The 24,900-nt window shown below is 35.6% G+C and overlaps 1 protein-coding gene across 1 annotated transcript in view; it reads right to left on the bottom strand.

Annotated features, from left to right (window-relative positions):
- Positions 1-768: 768 nt before the first annotated feature.
- LOC149774693 (homeobox protein dve-1-like) overlaps positions 769-24,900 on the bottom strand; it is a 149,873-nt gene continuing 125,741 nt past the window's right edge. The window contains exons 5-7 of the mRNA XM_089944832.1: positions 17,122-17,239; positions 12,721-12,823; positions 769-8,811 (exon numbers count right to left, since the gene is read on the bottom strand). Of these exons, the coding sequence (XP_089800958.1) occupies positions 7,646-8,811; positions 12,721-12,823; positions 17,122-17,239 (1,387 nt within the window). The 3' untranslated portion in view covers positions 769-7,645. The remainder of the gene's footprint in view (positions 8,812-12,720; positions 12,824-17,121; positions 17,240-24,900) is intronic.

Here is a 24,900-nt window from a genome sequence, read left to right as displayed (position 1 = left end):
ACATTTGTGACAATGTGTGACGAGGGGGAAGGAATTTGTTTTAAAAATGTGTGACGAGGGGTGGGTAGGTGTAAAATATCGGCCAAAATTGTGTGACGTCATTTATGGATGGCCCCTTAGGCTTATTGTGACCATGACCATGACCTATGATCTTATACTCTAAAACTACAGATTTCTTTATTAGCTATTTCACAAAATTTGGTGAAAATTTGACCCCAAAATCAATATATCTCTTTCATACTTTTAGTGTAAGCCTTCCACAAGCTATAGTCGAGTTACTTTGACTGGAATTGTACTTATTATGCAAAGAACATTTTTTCTCTTTCAGTCACACTGACCTTGACTTTGTTTTTCTAAACACCAAAATCATTAGGCTTTTGGGGGGAATATTTTAAGTTATGCAAAAACTATGGTGAAGTTATATGGAATAGAACTGATATTTTTTGTGAAGAAACCATATTTTATTCATCAGCCATACTAAACTTGACCTGGGACGTTTGCACCAGAAATCAAAAGACTTTGTACCTTACTCCAAATTCATGCCATCCACAAATTTCAGTCAAGGTACTTGATGTAGAACTAATGTTGCTTTGTGAAAACCATTTTTCTTCATTCAGTAACAGTGACCTTGACCTTGTATGAAAACAAATAGGTTACAGATGGATGGAAGGGGCAGATAGATGGACTTTATGTTGGGCATAAAAAATAGAAGTTATGGGTGTAATACACGGAGAATATCACCAAACTGTGAATGAATTAAACGGAACAAAAAGGATAAAAAATTTATTTGATCACTATAACAAAAACATATTTACCACACATGTATTATTTGTCCAAAAAGCAGCGGCTACATAGGAAACAAATAAGCTCTAGACATTATGAATAACAATCATGCGGGTTAAATGAAGAGCTCTGAATATTTTATAATAATATTTTTCTTTGAACTGGTTAATAACTTTAAAACCTATCAATAGACAAAATAATGTTAAACAAAAAGATCTTCATCTGCATGTGCAGCACACCAGACACATGGATATGTGTGACACCTGTGTTATGTAGTGCAGGTCAAGTTATTTTCTCTTCACCAGACATATGGATATGCGTGACACCTGTGTTATGTAGTGCAGGTCAAGTTATTTTCTCTTCACCAGACATATGGATATGTGTGACACCTGTGTTATGTAGTGCAGGTCAAGTTATTTTCTCTTCACCAGACATATGGATATGTGTGACACCTGTGTCATGTAGTGCAGGTCAAGTTATTTTCTCTTCACCAGACATATGGATATGTGTGACACCTGTGTTATGTAGTGCAGGTCAAGTTATTTTCTCTTCACCAGACATATGGATATGTGTGACACCTGTGTTATGTAGTGCAGGTCAAGTTATTTTCTCTTCACCAGACATATGGATATGTGTGACACCTGTGTCATGTAGTGCAGGTCAAGTTATTTTCTCTTCACCAGACATATGGATATGTGTGACACCTGTGTCATGTAGTGCAGGTCAAGTTATTTTCTCTTCACCAGACATATGGATATGTGTGACATCTGTGTTATGTAGTGCAGGTCAAGTTATTTTCTCTTCACCAGACATATGGATATGTGTGACACCTGTGTTATGTAGTGCAGGTCAAGTTCTTTTCTCTTCACCAGACATATAGATTTCATGTCATTTTCAGCTGAATTCCATTATCAAATATTCATTGATATGAAAGCCACAATGACATGTAGGTGCAGTTTTCCACTGTGTGAACACTACACGAAAATGTGAATAGAAAATGTCATTTAACAACTGGATAATTAGACAGAAAAAAAAATATAGACATCCATGGAGAGTACCTTGAGGGGACATGCTGATGTACTGTTCACTAATAACCTTTTGGTGTAGTCTAACTAACATTCAGAACCTTTTAAATCCCTCTTGTATATCACTGTTGAAATGATTTCCAATTATACAAGTTAGATTTATAGACAAAGACTCTTATGATGAGAAATTAAGACAAAAGGAGTACAGTATTCCCTTATTATAATGTTGTGCATGGGAGGTATAGAATATACTGCCCTATTGAGTGACTACCTTATAGTGAAATGCATGATACAGTGCTTCCTCATGATCATGTTTTCTATGGGAACTCTAGAGTATACCACTTTATACTGAGACTGCCTTATAATGAAGTACATAAGGTACTCCCTCATTATAATGATGTCCACGATAGCCATTAAGTATACTATCTTGTGGTGAGACTGCATTATAATGAATGTATATGATACTGTAGTCACTCATTATAATGCTGTCCATGGAAGTCATACTACCTTGTATTGAGACTGCATTATAATGAAGTATATAATACAGTAGTCACTCATTATAATGCTGTCCATGGGATTCATACTGCCTTGTAGCAAGACTTTTATAATTAAATATATGATATAATACCACCTGATTGTAACACTATCCATGGAGTATACGGATTTACATTGAAACTGCCTTAAATGATAAAGTACTCCCTTACTGTAACACTGTCCATGAGATTCGTACAGTATACATCACTCCCTCACTGTAACACTGTCCATGAGAGTTGTACAGTATACATCACTCCCTAATTATGACACTGTCCATGAGAGTCGTACAGTATATATCACTCCCTAATTAAGACACTGTCCATGAGAGTCGTACAGTATACATCACTCCCTCACTGTAACACTGTCCATGAGTCGAACAGTATACATCACTCCCTAATTATGACATTGTCCATGAGAGTCATACATTATACATCACTCCCTCACTGTAACACTGTCCATGAGTCGTACAGTATACATCACTCCCTAATTATGACATTGTCTATGAGAGTCATACATTATACATCACTCCCTAATTATGACACTGTCCATGAGAGTTGTACAGTATACATCACTCCCTCACTGTAACACTGTCCATGAGAGTCGTACAGTAAACATCACTCCCTAATTATGACACTGTCCATGAGAGTTGTACAGTATACATCACTCCTTCACTGTAACACTGTCCATGACAGTCATACAGTATACATCACTCCTTCACTGTAACTGTCCATGAGAGTCGTACAGTATACATCACTCCTTCACTGTAACACTGTCCATGAGTCGTACAGTATACATCACTCCTTCACTGTAACACTGTCCATGAGAGTTGTACAGTATACATCACTCCTTCATTGTAACACTGTCCATGAGAGTCGTACAGTATACATCACTCCTTCATTGTAACACTGTCCATGAGAGTTGTACAGTATACATCACTCCTTCACTGTAACACTGTCCATGAGAGTCGTACAGTATACATCACTCCTTCACTGTAACACAGTCCATGAGAGTCATACAGTATACATTACTCCCTAATTATGACACTGTGCATGGGAGTCATGGAGTATACTTCATTGTATTGTGACTGTATGTGATACATATATTTTTGCTAATGAAATTTAATATGTGACCGTACTCACCCCATAACTGGAATGGTGTTACAATGAATGGCCTTTTAGTGAGGGACTGCCTTATTCTGTTTAATGATAAAATATTATAATAAAATCACTCCATTAATGAACATTTGTCCATGTAAATCAAGATTATAAACTATATGACAGTCCTACAGTTATAATCTTATGCCACAAAATCCAGACAAACCTGTGTTATTATGTACATTTAATTTAACTGCTTGTTAGTTTTTTATAGTTTTTTTTTTTATTACAGGGTATTATAATGTAACATGTTATGTTGGACTTGACCTTGTACAAAACTGATTTCATTTTTGTTTGACCCCCAAATTTTTTAAAAATTGTATTCTGTGTAAACAACTAATACATTATTAAATTATTATCTGTGTGTATGGGATTAAAATCAGTATTATTATTAATAGAAGTAAATGTGTTTATTTGGGTCTAGATCTAAGTTTTGGAATTTCCTTAATGAATTTTGCATAATCATGGTTATGGTTTGTATTTTGTAAACACAAGGATCATTCTAGAAGGTTATTTTCTGTTAGGTCACGTTTTGAAAAAAAAAGAAAATGTTAGTTGTGACCTGAATTCAAGTGATTATTTTCTCTAGAAATACAAATGTACTCTGATAAAATTCTTGGATAGAGACATTCACAGGAATTTATAGTGAATTCAAACCTGGAATTATATTACTATGATTCAACAAAAGACTGTTGACACATCAGCACTCTATAAGTTATCACAGACACATCGTCACCTTCAGTTTTGGATTTATTACTGCTACTAAATTTTATTCAGGTCTTTAAATTACTAGGACTTGTGTCTGTAATTCTTGGATTATTTGGGGATTTAATTGGCAATACCATAAGTTCTTTTTCCTCGTTTTCACTTTGTATTGTAGGGAAATAAATTGTTGAATTTTACAAAGTGTGATGCCTTTCACTCTTTTCTGTTACTTATTTTAAGAGCATAGACTCATAACACCTGAAAACATTTGTGTATCTTTTCTATTTTGCAACTCTGGGTTTTGTTTTCCCTGTAAATCTGTAAGTTTACAGTTTTAAGTTACTCGTTTCTTTAAGAGTTATTTCCCATGCCAAAAGAACTTGGGGTACTGGATTAAGCATTAGACTTGTTAAAAAATTGCCAAGTTTAAGAAATCCATAAATTATTAAATTAAAAATATTTTTTATTCCTCTTAGATACTATTTGTATTCCAACAGTTTAGTTAGCTCAATTTCTGAAATGGGGTGCTTAAATCTTTTTATTTACATTTTTGCTCATTTCTAATTTTTTTGCAGGTGAAATAATATCCTTTATGTAAAACAAAATATACAAAAATATATAAAACCAATAAAACATTATATCATATCATTGGTAGAAAGCAAATGAAAGAGTGGCTATATCCAACAAGCGAATAAAATGACTTCCCTCTTCCCATTAGGAATTCACCTCCATTATATAACACAAAATATATAAATCCAATTTAAAATCATAAAACCAATAAAAAATGATATCATACAACTGGTGGAAAGCAAATGACAGTGTAACTATATGGGACAATAAAGTGAATCCCGCTCCATCCCTGCTTAACACAATGAGGTTGCAAAATCATATAGTGATGAAATTAGAAAAGTAGTTATTGAGCAGACATGGAGAAAAAAATGATCTACATGGCTCTGTTTCAAAATGCATTAAAATAAAAATTCAGACAGTGGGAATAAAGTTAATCAATGACCTTGATGATAAAACCATGTCTGTTATACATAGGGTGTTTAATTAAACATTAAAAAATTGTACCACAGTTATCACTGAATGTGAAAAGCTTTTAAAAATATAAAGCAGAAAAAAGAAATCATAAACTATTGACTTGTAACCTTGACCTTGAATATTCATGCCCAGGTACCGGATGCAACATATTTTGTTATAATATGCAAGCATACCAGATTTCATTTATTTATTGGAAACAATTCTTACATCACTGAGCTGAAAGAGTAATGCTAACGAGACCTAAATTAATGATGTATGACCTTGACCCTGAAGTTCATAAGCACCTCAAGTGCAGTATGTAACATACCTTGTAGTGATGTTATAAAGCAGTGATAAAAGTGTGATGGAAAACATAAAATATATTTAATATTACATGTGCACTTAACTTTGGCTGTATAGTATATATTAATATTACATGTGCACTTAACTTTGGCTATGCAGTACATGTACAGTATATATTATTACATATGAACCAAACTTTACTAAATAGTATACATTTACTCTTACACAGATATGATTTAAAGAAAATTTAAAGAAAAATGTAATTGCAATGTACAAAAAACATACTTTATAATGTGGTTGTGCTCTTTATTAATGTACCCTTTCCTTCTGACTGTAGGGTAACAAGTCTTTTTCATTAATGATCACTGAGTGCTAAAGTCTTCTGTCTGAACCTTCATTAAGGATCAGTGAGTACTAATGTCTTCCATTTGAGCCTTCATTAATGATCAGTGAGTACTAATGTCTTCCATTTTAACCTTCAATAATGATCAGTGAGTGCTAAAGTCTTCTGTCTGAACCTTCATTAAAGATCAGTGAGTACTAATGTCTTTCATTTGAGCCTTCATTAATGATCAGTGAGTACTAATGTCTTCCATTTGAATCTTCATTAATGATCAGTGAGTACTAATATCTTCTATTTGAACCTTCATTAATGATCAGTGAGTACTAATGTCTTCCATTTTAACCTTCATTAATGATCAGTGAGTGCTAAAGTCTTCTGTCTGAACCTTCATTAATGATCAGTGAGTACTAATGTCTTCCATTTTAACCTTCATTAATGATCAGTGAGTACTAATATCTTCTATCTGAACCTTCATTAATGAGCAGAGAGTATATTTTGAGAGAGTGGCAATTATCTGAATGATTGTGGAGAGAAATACACAAGCTACAAAGATGGTCTCAGTTGCAGTGAAATCTCATATTTTATCCCTAATCTTTTTAAATTCTCTCCTTTATTGTTTTTCTTCAATTTTAAATCTGGATATGAATTTAGGTGATACAACAGACCTTACCTGTCATGGTACTGTCGTCATCTAGGTTATACTGAACCACCTGTACATAAAAATCTTGACTAATTTTGTCCTTTAAAGTCTGCTATATAGCAAAGTTTGTGTTCATTTTGTATTCTGAAAACAGTATCTGAATCAGCTAAATATTGTAAGCAATAATTTGCACTGATAATTTTTAATACCCATCAAAAATTTAAACATTATAAAAATATTATATACATGTATCATGGTGTTTATTTTATCCTTTCATTTTCACAAAATAAGATTCCCAAGCTGCTCTTTCTGAGGAACATGCTCATGAGAGATGGACCATTGTTTGGTCTCAATGAGGGACATGTCCATGCAAGACAGACCATTGTTTGGTCTCTCTGAGGAAAATGTTAAAGAGAGACATACCATGGTTTGGTCTCTCTAAGAGACATCTTAAAGAGAGACAGACCATTGTTTTGTCTCTCTAAGGGACATGTCCATGCAAGACAAACCATTGTTTGGTCTCTCTGAGGAATGTGTTCATGAGAGACAGACCACTGTTTGGTCTCTCTGAGGAACATATTAAAGAGAGACAGATCATTGTTTGGTCTCTCTATGGGACATGTTAAAGAAAGACAGACCAATGTTTGGCCTCTCTAAGGAACATGCTCATGAGAGACAAACCATTGTTTGGTCTCTCTAAGGAATATGTTAAAGAGAGACAGACCAATGTTTGGTCTCTCTAAGGAACATGTTCATGAGAGACAGACCATTGTTTGGTCTCTCTAAGGAACATGTTAAAGAGTAGCAGACCATTGTTTGGTCTCTCTAAGGAACATGTTAAAGAGAGACAGACCAATGTTTGGTCTCTCTAACGAACATATTAAAGAGAGATAGACCATTGTTTGGTCTAAGGAACATGTTCATGAGAGACAGTCCATTGTTTGGTCTAAGGAACATGTTCATGAGAGACAGACCACTGTTTGGTCTAAGGAACATGTTCATGAGAGACAGACCATTGTTTGGTCTAAGGAACATGTTCATGAGAGACAGACCATTGTTTGGTCAACTAAGGGGCAAGTCCATCAGATACAGACCATTCAACTCATTCTCCATGGTACTAAGTTTTAGACTATGTTTACTGATCCTCTATGAAGTATGGACTGGTTGACTGTTTTTCAGCACTTTGTGCTGGTGAGTGTAGACTCAAATTCCTTCTAACTAAACCCATAGGATTTGAAATGTTCCCTGGTTGACTCATTTGACTCACAGATGGAGAGAAACTAGCCACTGGCCTTTCCTGACTCAAGGAAAAGTGACTCATGCTTTGCCTGACTGGAGTGAATGAGGAGTACATTTGGCTTGAAGATCTTGTTTCTTGTCCATGTGATATAGGGAAGTTTGAAGGATGAAGTCTGTCTTGTCTCATTAACGATGTATAAACTGGACTGGCTTCTTCATCATCCATTTTCCCTGAAATGTCCATGTGTTGTGTCACTCTCTGGCTCCCTGGCTTCAAAATTTCATGACCCCCAGTTGAGCCAAATGCCATGGAACTCCTTTCATGGCTCAAAGACATTAAGGGAGAGGTTCTGTGATCTATACCATGGCTTATTGGGGGAGATAAATTTGCTCTTTGCAGCTGCTGACTTACCGGAGGAGACAGGACATCAGAATCTCTTCTGTTGTGAGAAATATTTGTTGAAAAGTTCATACTATGTGGAGACAGGATTGAAAAATATTGTCTCTGTTGGCCTGCTGGTGACATTGGACTGGTGCTTTGCCTTTCTTGATGCATCTGTGATGCTTGGCTGGTATTTGGCTTTCCTTTACTGCTCTGTGACCCCTGAATGGTATCAAAGTTTTCATGAATCATTTGTGGTGATGTATCTTGCCCTCCATGATACATTTTTGTCATCTGAATATCATTTTCTGTTTCATTACTGACACTTTGTTCTTCAAGTGAAGTTGTAGATGGACTGGTTTCCTGTTTCTTCTGGGTTACTGGGGTTGGAGCTCCATCAGCCTCATTATCAGTCTGTGACGCAGACTGAGTCTCTTTCTTTTGCTCCAAGCGCTTCTCACGCTGTCGCTCATTTTTCCACCACATCTTCAATTTCATCACAGTAACCTTTGGCCTTTCTTGTCTGACATGACCTTTGTTCAACTCCTCAGCAAAAAATTTCAGTTTTTCAACTGTTGGGGTCTTGCATGTTTTATACCAGTGTCTCATCAAAGGTAATTCATGATCAGGGTGGAAAGTTAGCCGAGTATCCTTGGATAAACCTTCTTTATCATCGAAATCTGAAAAAAGAAGTACTTTTTTCTTATTACTTGATCCAGATATACAGACACATTTTGTGCGTACTAGCAAAATTTCAATGTCTTTTTCATTTTAAAAAAAAACAGGTTATGAATTGTTTTGTTTGTAAACCACATCAAGTACTTTCCCAAAATGAAGTTCCACAGACTATATTCTTCCAATATCCCACACAGACAGAGGCGAGACATCAGTGATCTGTAAAGATGAGCCCCTTAAACCATTTGGCCAACCAAGGCCCCTTGAAGAGTTGTTACTCTTTAAATATTTAACATCATTACATTATAAGCATTTTATTTCATGTTTCAAAAATGTAAGAAAAGACAGAAATGAGGTTCGTGACCAAATACTATCTACAAGGAAGGTGATTAAATTGTGTAACAATGGAGAAAGCAACGGAACTGATCCTCATTGATTTAAAGTTTTCTTATTATTTAATAGTTTACCAATTTCAAACCCAATGTTTTGTTTGGGAAACATTTTACTGAAATTTAGTTCAGTATTTTAGTGAAAAAATGTAAAATTTCAATAAATGAATACCATGACAAAGCATATCCCATGTTCAATACCACAGCTAACATGTAATAAATGAATACCATGACAAAGCATATCCCATGTCTGATACCACAGCAGACACGTAATAACTGAATACCATGACAAAGCATATCCCATGTTCAATACCACAGCAGACACGTAATAAATGAATACCATGACAAAGCATATCCCATGTTCAATACCACAGCAGACATGTAATAAATGAATACCATGACAAAGCATATCCCATGTTCAATACCACAGCAGACATGTAATAACTGAATACCATGATGAAGCATATCCCATGTTCAATACCACAGCAGACACGTAATAACTGAATACCATGACAAAGCTTATCCCATGTTCAATACCACAGCAGACATGTAATAAATGAATACCATGACAAAGCATATCCTATGTTTGTTACCACAGCTAACATGTAATAATTGAATACCATGACAATGCATATCACGTTTAATACCAGAGCAGCCACATAATAACTGAATACCATGACAAAGCATATTCCATATTCAATACCACAGCACACACATAATAACTGAATACCATGATGAAGCATATCCCATGTTCAATACCACAGCAGACACGTAATAACTGAACACCATGACAAAGCATATCCCATGTTCAATACCACAGCAGACAGGTAATAACTGAATACCATGACAAAGCATATCCCATGTTTAATACCACAGCAGACATGTAATAACTGAATACCATAACAAAGCATATCCTATGTTCAATACCACAGCAGCCACATAATAACTGAATACCATGACAAAGCATATCCTATGTTCAACACTACAGCAGACACATAATAACTGAATACCATGACAAAGCATATCCCATGTTCAATACCACAGCAGACACATAATAACTGAATACCATGACAAAGCATATCCCATGTTCAATACCACAGCAGCCACGTAATAACTGAATACCATGACAAAGCATATCCCATGTTCAATACCACAGCAGCCACGTAATAACTGAATACCATGACAAAGCATATCCCATGTTTGATACCATAGCAGACACATAATAACTGAATACCATGACAAAGCATATCCCATGTTCAATACCACAGCAGACACATAGAAACTGAATACCATGACAAAGCATATCCCATGTTCAATACCACAGCACACACATAATAACTGAATACCATGACAAAGCATATCCCATGTCCAATACCACAGGAGACAAGTAATAACTGAATACCATTAAAAAAAAGCAGATCCTGCAATCAATACCAAAATAGATAAGCATTAGTTAAACAATGTACAAACATTGATCCCATTTCAATGCAACAAGTGACTGGCAAATGCTGGATACAGTCCAAAAGTGGATCCCATGTTCAATACCACTGATGACATGCAATAACTGAATACCATCCAAAAGTGGATCCCATGTTCAATACCATAGATGACATGCAATAACTGAATACCATACAAAAGTGGATCCCATGTTCAATGCCACAGATGACATGCAATAACTGAATACCATACAAAAGTGGATCCCATGTTTAATACCATAGATGACATGCAATAACTGAATACCAAACAAAAGTGGATCCCATGTTCAATACCACAGATGACATGCAATAACTGAATACCATACAAAAGTGGATCCCATGTTCAATACCATATATGACATGCAATAAGTGAATACCATCCAAAAGTGGATCCCATGTTCAATACCATAGATGACATGCAATAACTGAATACCATCCAAAAGTGGATCCCATGTTCAATACCATAGATTACATGCAATAACTGAATACCATCCAAAAGTGGATCCCATGTTCAATACCACAGATGACATGCAATAACTGAATACCATCCAAAAGTGGATCCCATGTTCAATACCATAGATGACATGCAATAACTGAATACCATCCAAAAGTGGATCCCATGTTCAATACCATAGATGACATGCAATAACTGAATACCATCCAAAAGTGGATCCCATGTTCAATACCACAGATGACATGCAATAACTGAATACCATCCAAAAGTGGATCCCATGTTCAATACCATAGATGACATGCAATAACTGAATACCATCCAAAAGTGGATCCCATGTTCAATACCACAGATGACATGCAATAACTGAATACCATATAAAAGTGGATTCCATGTTCAATACCATAGCTGACAGGCAATAACTAAATACTATGAACAAGTAAAACCCATGTTCAATAGCAAGTGTGACAAGAAATACTGGTAAATGGACAACATGCAAAAGTCATGGATCCCATGTTCAGTACCACAAGAGGCAAGCCATAACTGAATAACATGCAAAAGTCAATTATTGAATACCACAGATAAGTGGATCCCATGTTCAATTCAACAACAGAAAAGCAATAACTGAATACCATACAAAAGCAGACAAAAGCAGATCCCATGAGTACACTGCTTCCTTGATAACTTGTGCACAACAAGATCCTAAAACATCTAATGCACTATAAGCAAGGGTGTGAGTTTTACCAAGGGACCTAAAAAAAACCTAACAGAGCAATCAAAATCAATGAAGAGAGGCGAAAGTGGGGGCTTGTGGGCATGATACAATGCAAAATATTTGTTTTATAATCATGTGGCAATGCACTGTAGTATATCTCTTTATAATGGTGTAGTTTCTTAAATTGCCTTTAATTTCAGGTTTAATTATCATTAAAAACATCATTGCACATTGTTTCTGTACACTTAACATGTGTACTGCTAAAACATTGTGCATTACATCACTGCTGTGTGTGTGTGATGTTGCTATGATGTTTGTAAATGTGAAAGCTTAAAATGATGTCTAGCACTGGGGCATCATACTACAGACATGTAGCATCATCTCCCACCCAGCTATATTATCCTGACAGCAGGCCAACCAGTCCTAAAACTAACCTCTTAATGCTGAAGGCCAAGAGAGGCAGCTGCTAGTACCATTTTTAGAAGTCTTTGGTATGACACAGCCAGGGTTCAATCCCACAAACCCCCCCCACCCCCATCGGAGGCAGATGCTCTAACCACTAGGACACAAGAGTGGTATTTTTTGTGTTAAAATGGATAAACTCTAGTTTTATTTTTCTTTTAAAATTAAGCATGATTTGTTTCCAAAAGTTAAAAGTCACTCCAATAACTTTTATCAACTTGGAATAATTACAATGGTACAGTTCATCACACAAAAGTCATCACCTTAAATGAAAAATATTATTTATATATTTAAAAAATTATTACTACCACCACCATAGATTTCAATTATATCACCAGTATCACAATCAGAATTATCAAAGCAATCTTCATCATCATCATCATCATCATCATCATCATCATCATCAGGTCAATTAATCTCACCAATTTTTTGTGCCTGGTATTTCCTAAACCACTCCCCAAACTTCTGACATTTATCAGCACTCAGTTTGTTATACTTCCAATTTGAAATGTTGGAAATCGCAGACTGTAAACAGACAAAATAAAACTAAATTAGAGATGTAAATTTCAAAACATAACACAGTAGACATTTAATTTCTAAATATAATTTAATATACATTTCAAATTCATGCAAATTAGAATGGCACTGATATAAAATAAAACTGTGACTAATGTAAAACAAACTTTTCCTATGAAAAGAAACTTGTTTATGATGCAGGATATAGGCATTTTTGTCAAGCAGCACTCAATTTGGCTTTGGATGCTTTTCATACATCTTGTAAATTAATATACCATATTTGATGCAGAACTGACACATAATATTAAAACAATATCATTTATTAAATTTTTTATATTAATTACTAAAATACTATTATTACAAAAAGGCTAACTTTCATGAGTAGACAGCTTCAGTCACGAGCAAAGTATCCTTAACAAAACAGGAAGTGGCACTCAAATGACTAAAACATAATGAAACAGGAAGTGGCGCTCGAATGACTAAACTGTAATGAAACAGGAAGTGGACATTTAATGACGAAAATGTAATGAAACAGGAAGTGGACACTGAATGACTAAAATGTAATGAAACAGGAAGTGGACATTTAATGACAAAAATGTAATGAAACAGGAAGTGGACATTTAATGACGAAAATGTAATAAAACAGGAAGTGGACATTTAATGACGAAAATGTAATGAAACAGGAAGTGGACACTGAATGACTAAAATGTAATGAAACAGGAAGTGGATATTTAATGACTAAAATGTAATAAAACAAGAAGTGGACATTTAATGACAAAAATGTAATGAAACAGGAAGTGGACACTGAATGACTAAAATGTAACAGGGAGGAGTTCATCATAATAAGTACTAAGCAACAAGGCTATCATCATATGAATATTAAAAATTGCACAGTTAGCTCCCTTTGTCCTTATAGGAAGCACTCCACTTTGGAGTCGTGGTCCCTCTTCAAATATGGTCATGCTGAATAATGTACAAATAAAATTTGTGCTGAGACTGACCTAATCAACAAAGTTAAGTGGTAATGAGAAACCAGACTAAAAGATGGTAAGTTAACTGGTAATGAGATGCCAGGCTAAATGATGGTAAGTTAACTGGTAATGATATGCTAGGCTGAATGATGGTAAGTTAACTGGTAATGAGATGCCAGACTTAATGATGGTAAGTTAAGTGGTAATGAGATGCCAGGCTGAATGATGGTAAAATAAGTGGTAATGAGATGCCAGACTAAAAGATGGCAAGTTAACTGGTAATGAGATGCCAGACTAAAAGATGGTAAGTTAATTGGTAATGAGGTGCCAGACTAAATGATGGTAAGTTGACTGGTAATGAGAAACAAGACTAAAAGATGGTAAGTTAATTGGTAATGAAAAACCAGACTATAAGATGGTAAGTTAATTGGTAATGAGGTGCCAAACTAAAAGATGGCAAGTTAACTGGTAATGAGATGCAAGGCTAAATGATGGTACGTTAACTGGTAATGAGATGCCAGACTTAATGATGGTAAGTTAACTGGTACTGAGATGACAGGCTAAATGATGGTAAGTTAACTGGTAATGAGATGCCAGGCCAAATTTTGATAAGTTGATAATGAGTTGCCAGGCTAAATGATGGTAAGTTAATTGGTAATGAGAAGCCAGGCTAAAAGATGGTAAGTTAACTGGTAATGAGATGCCAGGCTAAAATATGGTAAGTTAACTGGTAATAAGATGCCAGGCTAAAAGTTGGTAATTTAACTGGTAATGAGATGTCAGACTTAATGATGGTAAGTTAACTGATACTGAGATGCCAGGCTGAATGATGGTAAGATAACTGGTAATGAGAAACCCGACTAAAAAATGGTAAGTTACCTAGTAATGAGATGCCAGGCTAAATGATGGTAAGTTAACTGGTAATGAGATGTCAGACTTAATGATGGTAAGTTAACTGATACTGAGATGCCAGGCTGAATGATGGTAAGTTAAGTGGTAATGAGATGCCAGACTAAAAGATGGTAAGTTAACTGGCAATGAGATGCCAGACTTAATGATGGTAAGTTAACTGGTAATGAGATGCCAGGCTAAGTGATGGTAAGTTAACTGGTAATGAGATGCCAGGCTAAAATATGGTAAGTTAACTGGTAATAAGATGCCAGGCTAAAAGTTGGTAATTTAACTGGTAATGAGATGTCAGACTTAATGATGGTAAGTTAACTGATACTGAGATGCCAGGCTGAATGATGGTAAGATAACTGGTAATGAGAAACCCGACTAAAAAATGGTAAGTTACCTAGTAATGAGATGCCAGGCTAAATGATGGTAAGTTAACTGGTAATGAGATGTCAGACTTAATGATGGTAAGTTAACTGATACTGAGATGCCAGGCTGAATGATGGTAAGTTAAGTGGTAATGAGATGCCAGACTAAAAGATGGTAAGTTAACTGGCAATGAGATGCCAGACTTAATGATGGTAAGTTAACTGGTAATGAGATGCCAGGCTAAGTGATGGTAAGTTAACTGGTAATGAGATGCCAGGCTAAAAGATGGTAGGTTAACTGGTAATGAGATGCCAGACTTAATGATGGTAAGTTAACTGGTAATGAGATGCCAGACTTAATGATGGTAAGTTAACTGGTAATGAGATGAAAGGCTAAATGATGGTAAGTTAACTGGTAATGAGATGCCAGGCCAAATTTTGATAAGCTGATAATGAGTTCCCAGGCTAAATGATGGTAAGTTAATTGGTAATGAGAAGCCATGCTAAAAGATGGTAAGTTAACTGGTAATAAGATGCCAGGCTAAAAGATGGTAAGATAACTGGTAATGAGAAACCAGACTAAAAAATGGTAAGTTAACTAGTAATGAGATGCCAGGCTAAATGATGGTAAGCTAACTGGTAATGAGATGTCAGACTTAATGATGGTAAGTTAACTGATACTGAGATGCCAGGCTGAATGATGGTAAGTTAAGTGGCAATGAGATGCCAGACTAAAAGATGGTAAGTTAACTGGTAATGAGATGCCAGACTTAATGATGGTAAGTTAACTGGTAATGAGATGCCAGGCTAAATGATGGTAAGTTAACTGGTAATAAGATGCCAGGCTAAAAGATGGTAGGTTAACTGGTAATGAGATGCCAGACTTAATGATGGTAAGTTAACTGGTAATGAGATGCCAGACTTAATGATGGTAAGTTAACTGGTAATGAGATGCCAGGCCAAATTTTGATAAGCTGATAATGAGTTGCCAGGCTAAGAGATGGCAAGTTAACTGGAAATGAGGAACCAGACTATAAGATGGCAAGTTAACTGGTAATGAGATGCCAGGCTAAATGATGGTAAGTTAACTGGTAATGAGATGCCAGACTAAAAGATGGTAAGTTAACTGGTAATGAGATGCCAGACTTAATGATGGTACGTTAACTGGTAATGAGATACCAGACTTAATGATGGTAAGTTAACTGGTAATGAGATGCCAGGCTAAATGATGGTAAGTTAACTGGTAATGAGATGCCAGACTAAAAGTTGGCAAGTTAACTGGTAATGAGATGCCAGGCTAAAAAATGGTAAGTTAACTGGTAATGAGATGTCAGACTTAATGATGGCAAGTTAACTGGTAATGAGATGCCAGACTTAATGATGGTAAGTTAACTGGTAATGAGATGCCAGACTTAATGATGGTAAGTTAGCTGGTAATGAGATGCCAGACTTAATGATGGTAAGTTAACTGGTAATGAGATGCCAGGCTTAATGATGGTAAGTTAACTGGTGATGAGATGCCAGGCAAAATGATGTTTAAGCCAAGTGGTAATGAGAATGATGGTATGTTCAGTGGTGCTGAGACACAAGGTTGAATGGTATGTCAAGTGCTAATGAGACACAAGGCTGAATGATGGTATGTCAAGTGGTAATGAGATATCAGGCTGAATGAGGATATGTCAAGTGGTAATGAGATATCAGGCTGAATGATGGTATGTCAAGTGGTAATCAGACATCAGGCTGAATGATGGTAAGTCAAGTGGCAATGAGATACAAGGAAACATGATAGTAAGTTAAGTGGTAACGCAACACCAAGATGCACTGTGTAAAGTTCAAAGAAAATCATGATGTTCTTTGCTGGTTTAGGCAGCTGCTTCTTGCAATGGGGAATTCTGGGATTGAGGCATATGTGCTTAGGATGGATATTTTTATTTGAGTTTTGACTATAAAATTTGTGTGTGTGTGTGTGTGTGTGTGTGTGTGGTAAGGCATGTTCATTATATTACATGAATATGTCATCTTTAAGAATATTTTTTAAAACATTTTTCCCCACTCAACCATTGAACATTACCTGTGACAGTGGACATAACTTTGCTAGCGTAGACTGGTTCATTTCCTTTAGCAGAAAAAATATTGCGCATCTAACTGTGTTGTCAGTCCATGTTGCTGGCAAATCATCTCCCATTACACTGAAACAAGAGAAAACCAGTCCATATTCTAGTACAATTAAAGTTAACTGTAAAAAAGAAATGACAAAATACCTTGCTCATAAACAGAATGGAAATTAACCCTACACTATTGGGATGCTCATAAATAGAATGGAAATTAAACCTACACTACTGGGATGCTCATAAACAGAATGGAAATTAACCCTACACTACTGGGATGCTCATAAATAGAATGGAAATTAACCCTACACTACTGGGATGCTCATAAACAGAACAGAAATTAACTCTACACTACTGGGATGCTCATAAACAGAACAGAAATTAACCCTACACTACTGGGATGCTCATAAACAGAATGGAAATTAACCTTACACTACTGGGATACTCATAAACAGAACGGAAATTAAACCAACACTACTGGGATGCTCATAAACAGAACGGAAATTAACCCTACACTACTGGGATGCTCATAAATAGAATGGAAATTAACCCTGGAAGTGCCTAGTAATGCTTTCATGCCTTACACTACCATTAGCTGGAAGTGTCTAGTAATGCTTTCGTGCCTTACACTACTAATTACCTATAAGTATCTAGTAATGCTTTCGTGCCTTACACTACCTTTAGCTGGAAGTGTCTAGTAATGCTTTCATGCCTTACACTACTAATTACCTATAAGTATCTAGTAATGCTTTCATGCCTTAAAGTACTAATTACCTGGAAGTATCTAGTAATGCTTTCATGCCTTACACTACCATTAGCTAGAAGTATCTAGTAATGCTTTCATGCCTTACACTACCATTATCTGGAAGTATCTAGTAATGCTTTCATGCCTTACACTACCATTATCTGGAAGTATCTAGCAATGCTTTCATGCCTTACACTACCATTAGCTAGAAGTATCTAGTAATGCTTTCATGCCTTACACTACCATTAGCTAGAAGTATCTAGTAATGCTTTCATGCCTTACACTACCATTATCTGGAAGTATCTAGTAATGGTTTCATGCCTTACACTACCATTATCTGGAAGCATCTAGTAATGCTTTCATGCCTTACACTACCATTATCTGGAAGTGTCTAGTAATGCTTTCATGCCTTACACTACCATTACCTGGAAGTGTCTAGTAATGCTTTCATGCCTTACACTACCATTACCTGGAAGTGTCTAGTAATGCTTTCATGCCTTACACTACCATTACCTGGAAGTATCTAGTAACGCCTTCATGTCTTACACTACTAATTACCTGGAAGTATCTAGTAATGCCTTCATGTCTTACACTACTAATTACCTGGAAGTATCTAGTAATGCCTTCATGTCTTACACTACCATTAGATGGAAGTATCTAGTAATGCTTTCATGCCTTACACTACCATTACCTGGAAGTGTCTAGTAATGCTTTCATGCCTTACACTACCATTACCTGGAAGTATCTAGTAACGCCTTCATGTCTTACACTACTAATTACCTGGAAGTATCTAGTAATGCTTTCATGCCTTACACTACTAATTACCTGGAAGTATCTAGTAACGCCTTCATGTCTTACACTACTAATTACCTGGAAGTATCTAGTAATGCCTTCATGTCTTACACTACTAATTACCTGGAAGTATCTAGTAATGTCTTCATGTCTTACACTACTAATTACCTGGAAGTATCTAGTAATGCTTTCATGAAAAACACTACCATTAAATGGAAGTATCTAGTAATGCTTTCAAATAACAGATGACAGTTGACTCTAATATCAAGATATAATCCTAAATGTTGGCAATTTAATCTCATACATAAAATCTTGCCAAATTTGTTACTGTAATAATAAAAACAATATCATAAACTTTGTGCTATTTGAGGGAGCAGAGATTTTTCATACTTCATAATTACATACTATTCCTTCTCATTTCCAATTTTGGCACGCTCAGGAGAGTCACTGTATTCTGCCATAACAATGTTACATGTATGTACCCAAATAATGTCATATTACCTTCAAACATTGTTCTTACTCTGACTGTAAATGTTGACTAGTGATGTGATTTTTATCTCTGTAGCTTAGTGACTTTGCCTTATAATATTGAGGCAGATGACTGTGATATTTCTTTATGCCACCTATGTGTGGCCTGAGAATTACTTTCATTGATAACAATTTTGTTCTGCTATGTTCTGCTCTGTTCTAGTAATGCTTTAATCTCTTACACCACCATTAGCTGGAAGTGTCTAGTAATGCTTTAATCTCTTACACCACCAATAGCTGGAAGTGTCTAGTAATGCTTTAATCTCTTACACAACCATTAGCTGGAAGTGTCTAGTAATGCTTTAATCTCTTACACGACCATTTACTAGAAGTGTCTAGTAATGCTTTAATCCATTACACCACCATTTACTAGAAGTGTCTTTTAATGCTTTAATCCCTTATACATGTACCACATTTACTAGAAGTGTCTAGTAATGCTTTAATCCCTTACACCACCATTTACTAGAAGTGTCTAGTAATGCTTTAATCCCTTACACAACCATTTACTAGAAGTGTCTAGTAATGCTTTAATCCCTTACACCACCATTTACTAGAAGTGTCTAGTAATGCTTTAATCCCTTACACCACCATTTACTAGAAGTGTCTAGCAATGCTTTAATCCATTACACCACCATTTACTAGAAGTGTCTAGCATTGCTTTAATCCCTTACACCACCATTTACTAGAAGTGTCTAGTAAAGCTTTAATCCATTACACCACCATTTACTAGAAGTGTCTAGTAATACTTTAATCCCTTACACCACCATTTACTAGAAGTGTCTAGTAATGCTTTAATCCCTTACACCACCATTTACTAGAAGTGTCTAGTAATGCTTTAATCCCTTACACCACTATTTACTGGAAGTGTCTAGTAATGCTTTAATCCCTTACACCACCATTTACTGGGAGTGTCTAGTAATGCTTTAATCCGTTACACAACCATTAGCTGGAAGTGTCTAGTAATGCTCTAATCCCTTACACCACCATTAGCTGGAAGTGTCTAGTAATGATTTAATCCCTTACACCACCATTTACTGGGAGTGTCTAGTAATGCTTTAATCCCTTACACAACCATTAGCTGGAAGTGTCTAGTAATGCTCTAATCCCTTACACCACCATTAGCTGGAAGTGTCTAGTAATGATTTAATCCCTTACACCACCATTTACTAGAAGTGTCTAGTAATGCTTTAATCCCTTACACCACCATTTACTAGAAGTGTCTAGTAATGCTTTAATCCTTTACACCACCATTTACTAGAAGTGTCTAGTAATGCTTTCAAAGAACAGCTGACACCGCTGTTGACAGTACCCTCATTTAATTCTAAATGTTGGCAATTTTGATCTGTTATATAAATAGCATACGAATCTTATAAGGTCATTCATATGTGTAAACAGGTCAAGTGAATTCAGACTGTGCTAACATGGATTACTAAATAATTGCAACAAAGCAAAAACACATTTTAAAAGTGAAGAGCTGCTTAAAAGGCATCAGCTCATCTACAAATCTCATTTTCAGATATAATTTTGCCTTCTGAAATGCAAAAGGGATATTCAGGCCCATAAATTTTACACTGAAATGCTAATGGCATATTCAGCCCCATACACTTTACAATGAAATCCTAATGGCATATTCAGGCCCATACATTTTACAATGAAATGCTAATGGCATATTCAGGCCCATAATTTTACAATGAAATCCTAATGGCATATTCAGGCCCATAAATTTTACAATGAAATCCTAATGGCATATTCAGGCCCATACATTTTACAATGAAATCCTAATGGCATATTCAGGCCCATACACTTTACAATGAAATGCTAATGGCATATTCAGCCCCATACACTTTACAATGAAATCCTAATGGCATATTCAGGCCCATACATTTTACAATGAAATGCTAATGGCATATTCAGCCCCATATGCTTTACAATGAAATGCTAATGGCATATTCAGCCCCATACACTTTACAATGAAATCCTAATGGCATATTCAGGCCCATACATTTTACAATGAAATGCTAATGGCATATTCAGGCCCATAATTTTACAATGAAATCCTAATGGCATATTCAGGCCCATAAATTTTACAATGAAATCCAAATGGCATATTCAGGCCCATACACTTTACAATGAAATGCTAATGGCATATTCAGCCCCATACACTTTACAATGAAATGCTAATGGCATATTCAGCCCCATACATTTTACAATGAAATGCTAATGGCATATTCAGCCCCATACACTTTACAATGAAATCCTAATGGCATATTCAGGCCCATACATTTTACAATGAAATGCTAATAGCATATTCAGGCCCATAATTTTACAATGAAATCCTAATGGCATATTCAAGCCCATACATTTTACAATGAAATCCTAATGGCATATTCAGGCCCATACATTTTACAATGAAATCCTAATGGCATATTCAGGCCCATACATTTTACAATGAAATCCTAATGGCATATTCAGCCCCATAACTTTTACAATGAAATGCTAATAGCATATTCAGGCCCATACATTTTACCATGAAATGCTAATGGCATATTCAGGCCCATACATTTTACAATGAAATCCTAATGGCACATTCAGGCCCATACATTTTACAATTAAATCCTAATGGCATATTCAGGCCCATACATTTTACAATGAAATCCTAATGGCATATTCAGCCCCATAAATTTTACAATGAAATGCTAATAGCATATTCAGGCCCATACATTTTACAATGAAATGCTAATGGCATATTCAGGTCCATTCACTTTACAATGAAATGCTAATGGCATATTCAGGCCCATACACTTTACAATGAAATGCTAATGGCATATTCAGGCCCATAAATTTTACAATGAAATGCTAATGGCATATTCAGGCCCATACACTTTACAATGAAATGCTAATGGCATATTCAGGCCCATACATTTTACCGTGAAATGCTAATGGCATATTCAGGCCCATACATTTTACAACTAGACACTTTAAGTCTTCAACTGGACACTATAATAAGTATTCAACTAGACACTATAAGTCTTCAACGAGACACCTTAAGTCTTCCACTAGACACCATAATGTCTTTAACTAGGAACTATAAGTCTTCAACTAGACACCTTAAGCCTTCAACTACATGCTATAAGTCTTCAACTAGACACTTTAAGTCATCAATTAGACACCATAATAAGTCTTCAACTAGACACTTTAAGTCTTCAACTAGACATCATAATAAATCTACTACCAGACACCAAATAAGTTTTCAACTTGATACCTTAAGTCTTCAACTAGACACTATAAGTCTTCAACTAGATTCCTTAAGTCTTCAACTAGACACCATAATAAGTCTTCAACTAGACACTTTAAGTCTTCAACTAGACACCATAATAAGTCAACTAGACATTTTAAGTCTTCAACTAGACATCATAATAAGTCTACTACCAGACACTAAATAAGTTTTCAACTAGATACCTTAAGTCTTCAACTAGACACTATAATAAGTCTTCAACTAGACGCCTTAAGTCTTCAACTAGACACCATAATAAGTTTTCAACTAGACACCTTAAGTCTTCAACTAGACAGCATAATGTCTTCAACTAGATATTATAATAAATCTTCAACTAGACACTTTAAGTCTTCAACTAGACACCATAATAAGTCTACTACCGGATACCAAATAAGTTTTCAACTAGACACATTAAGTCTTCATGTGAAAACCCAAGGTCAATACAACTTTCCATTTGCGAGTAGTAGTAACAATAAGATTTTCAAGATGGATGTCATAACAGACATATACCTCAGCTCAGACCAACACAATTTTCATTTATGATTAACTAGAAATCACAAGTATTTTGGTGAAAACCTCATCCTGGTATGACTTTTCATTTAGGTGTACTGATAGCTAGATGGTATGATTTTCCATTCTGGAGGAATAGAAATAAAACGTTTTTCCTGACAGTTGTTGTGGTGGCTATAGTTGATGTCAGATTGGCATAATTTTCATTTATGATCAACTAAATATCACAAGAAATCTTTTAGTCAAAATATTGTGTTGATATGACTCTATTTATACAGAATAGGGATAAAAGTATGAAGATAGCTGCAGTGGTGGCCATAATGGATAATTTTCATATTGGACAAAGAAAACAAACAAAATAAGTCTTTAATGAGCATTTCAGTCAGGAAAAGAATGATAGGATTTTCAAGATGGGCACAGTTACATCCATTGTTGGTGTCTGAGCATTATCATTTTCAGTTAGGTCCAGCCAGACCTTCAGACGAATATTTGTACTTTCATGGCAATCTTAAATGTAATTTAGGTGGTGTGGTTTTTATACTTATACTAATGGCATCATGACAGTAGGCTATTCCACAAATTTTGGTGGTGTGGTTATTATACTTATGCTAATGGCATCATGACAGTAGGCTATCCCACAAATTTAGGTGGTGTGGTTATTATACTTATGCTAATGGCATCATGACAGTAGGCTATTCCACAAATTTAGGTGGTGTGGTTATTATACTTACGCTAATGGCATCATGAGAGTAGGCTATCCCACAAATTCAGTTGGTGTGGTTATTATACTTATGCTAATGGCATCATGACAGTAGGCTATCTCACAAATTTAGGTGGTGTGGTTATTATACTTATGCTAATGGCATCATGACAGTAGGCTATTCCACAAATTTAGGTGGTGTGGTTATTATACTTATGCTAATGGCATGATGACAGTAGGCTATCCCACAAATTTAGGTGGTGTGGTTATTATACTTATGCTAATGGCATCATGACAGTAGGCTATCCCACAAATTTAGGTGGTGTGGTTATTATACTTATGCTAATGGCATCATGACAGTAGGCTATTCCACAAATTTAGCTGGTGTGGTTATTATACTTATGCTAATGGCATCATGACAGTAGGCTATCCCACAAATTTAGGTGGTGTGGTTATTATACTTATGCTAATGGCATGATGACAGTAGGCTATCCCACAAATTTAGGTGGTGTGGTTATTATACTTATGTTAATGGCATCATGACAATAGGCTAATGGCATCATGACAGTAGGCTATCCCACAAATTTAGGTGGTGTGGTTATTATACTTATGCTAATGGCATCATGACAGTAGGCTATCCCACAAATTTAGGCGGTGTGGTTATTATACTTATGCTAATGGCATGATGACAGTAGACTATTCCACAAATTTAGGCGGTGTGGTTATTATACTTATGCTAATGGCATCATGACAGTAGGCTATCCCACAAATTTAGGTGGTGTGGTTATTATACTTATGTTAATGGCATCATGACAATAGGCTAATGGCATCATGACAGTAGGCTATCCCACAAATTTAGGTGGTGTGGTTATTATACTTATGTTAATGGCATCATGACAATAGGCTAATGGCATCATGACAGTAGGTTATCCCACAGATTTAGGTGGTGTGGTTATTATACTTATGCTAATGGCATCATGACAGTAGACTATTCCACAAATTTAGGTGGTGTGGTTATTATACTTATGCTAATGGCATCATGACAGTAGGCTATCCCACAAATTTAGGTGGTGTGGTTATTATACTTATGCTAATGGCATCATGACAGTAGGCTATCCCACAAATTTAGGTGGTGTGGTTATTATACTTATGCTAATGGCATCATGACAGTAGGCTATCCCACAAATTTAGGT

The sequence above is a fragment of the Sinohyriopsis cumingii genome, unplaced genomic scaffold (genome assembly GCF_028554795.1).
Source record: "Sinohyriopsis cumingii isolate HCF-2022 unplaced genomic scaffold, ASM2855479v2 utg000160l, whole genome shotgun sequence".
NCBI lineage: Eukaryota > Metazoa > Mollusca > Bivalvia > Unionida > Unionidae > Sinohyriopsis > Sinohyriopsis cumingii.
This window is presented reverse-complemented; position numbering and strand designations above follow the sequence as displayed.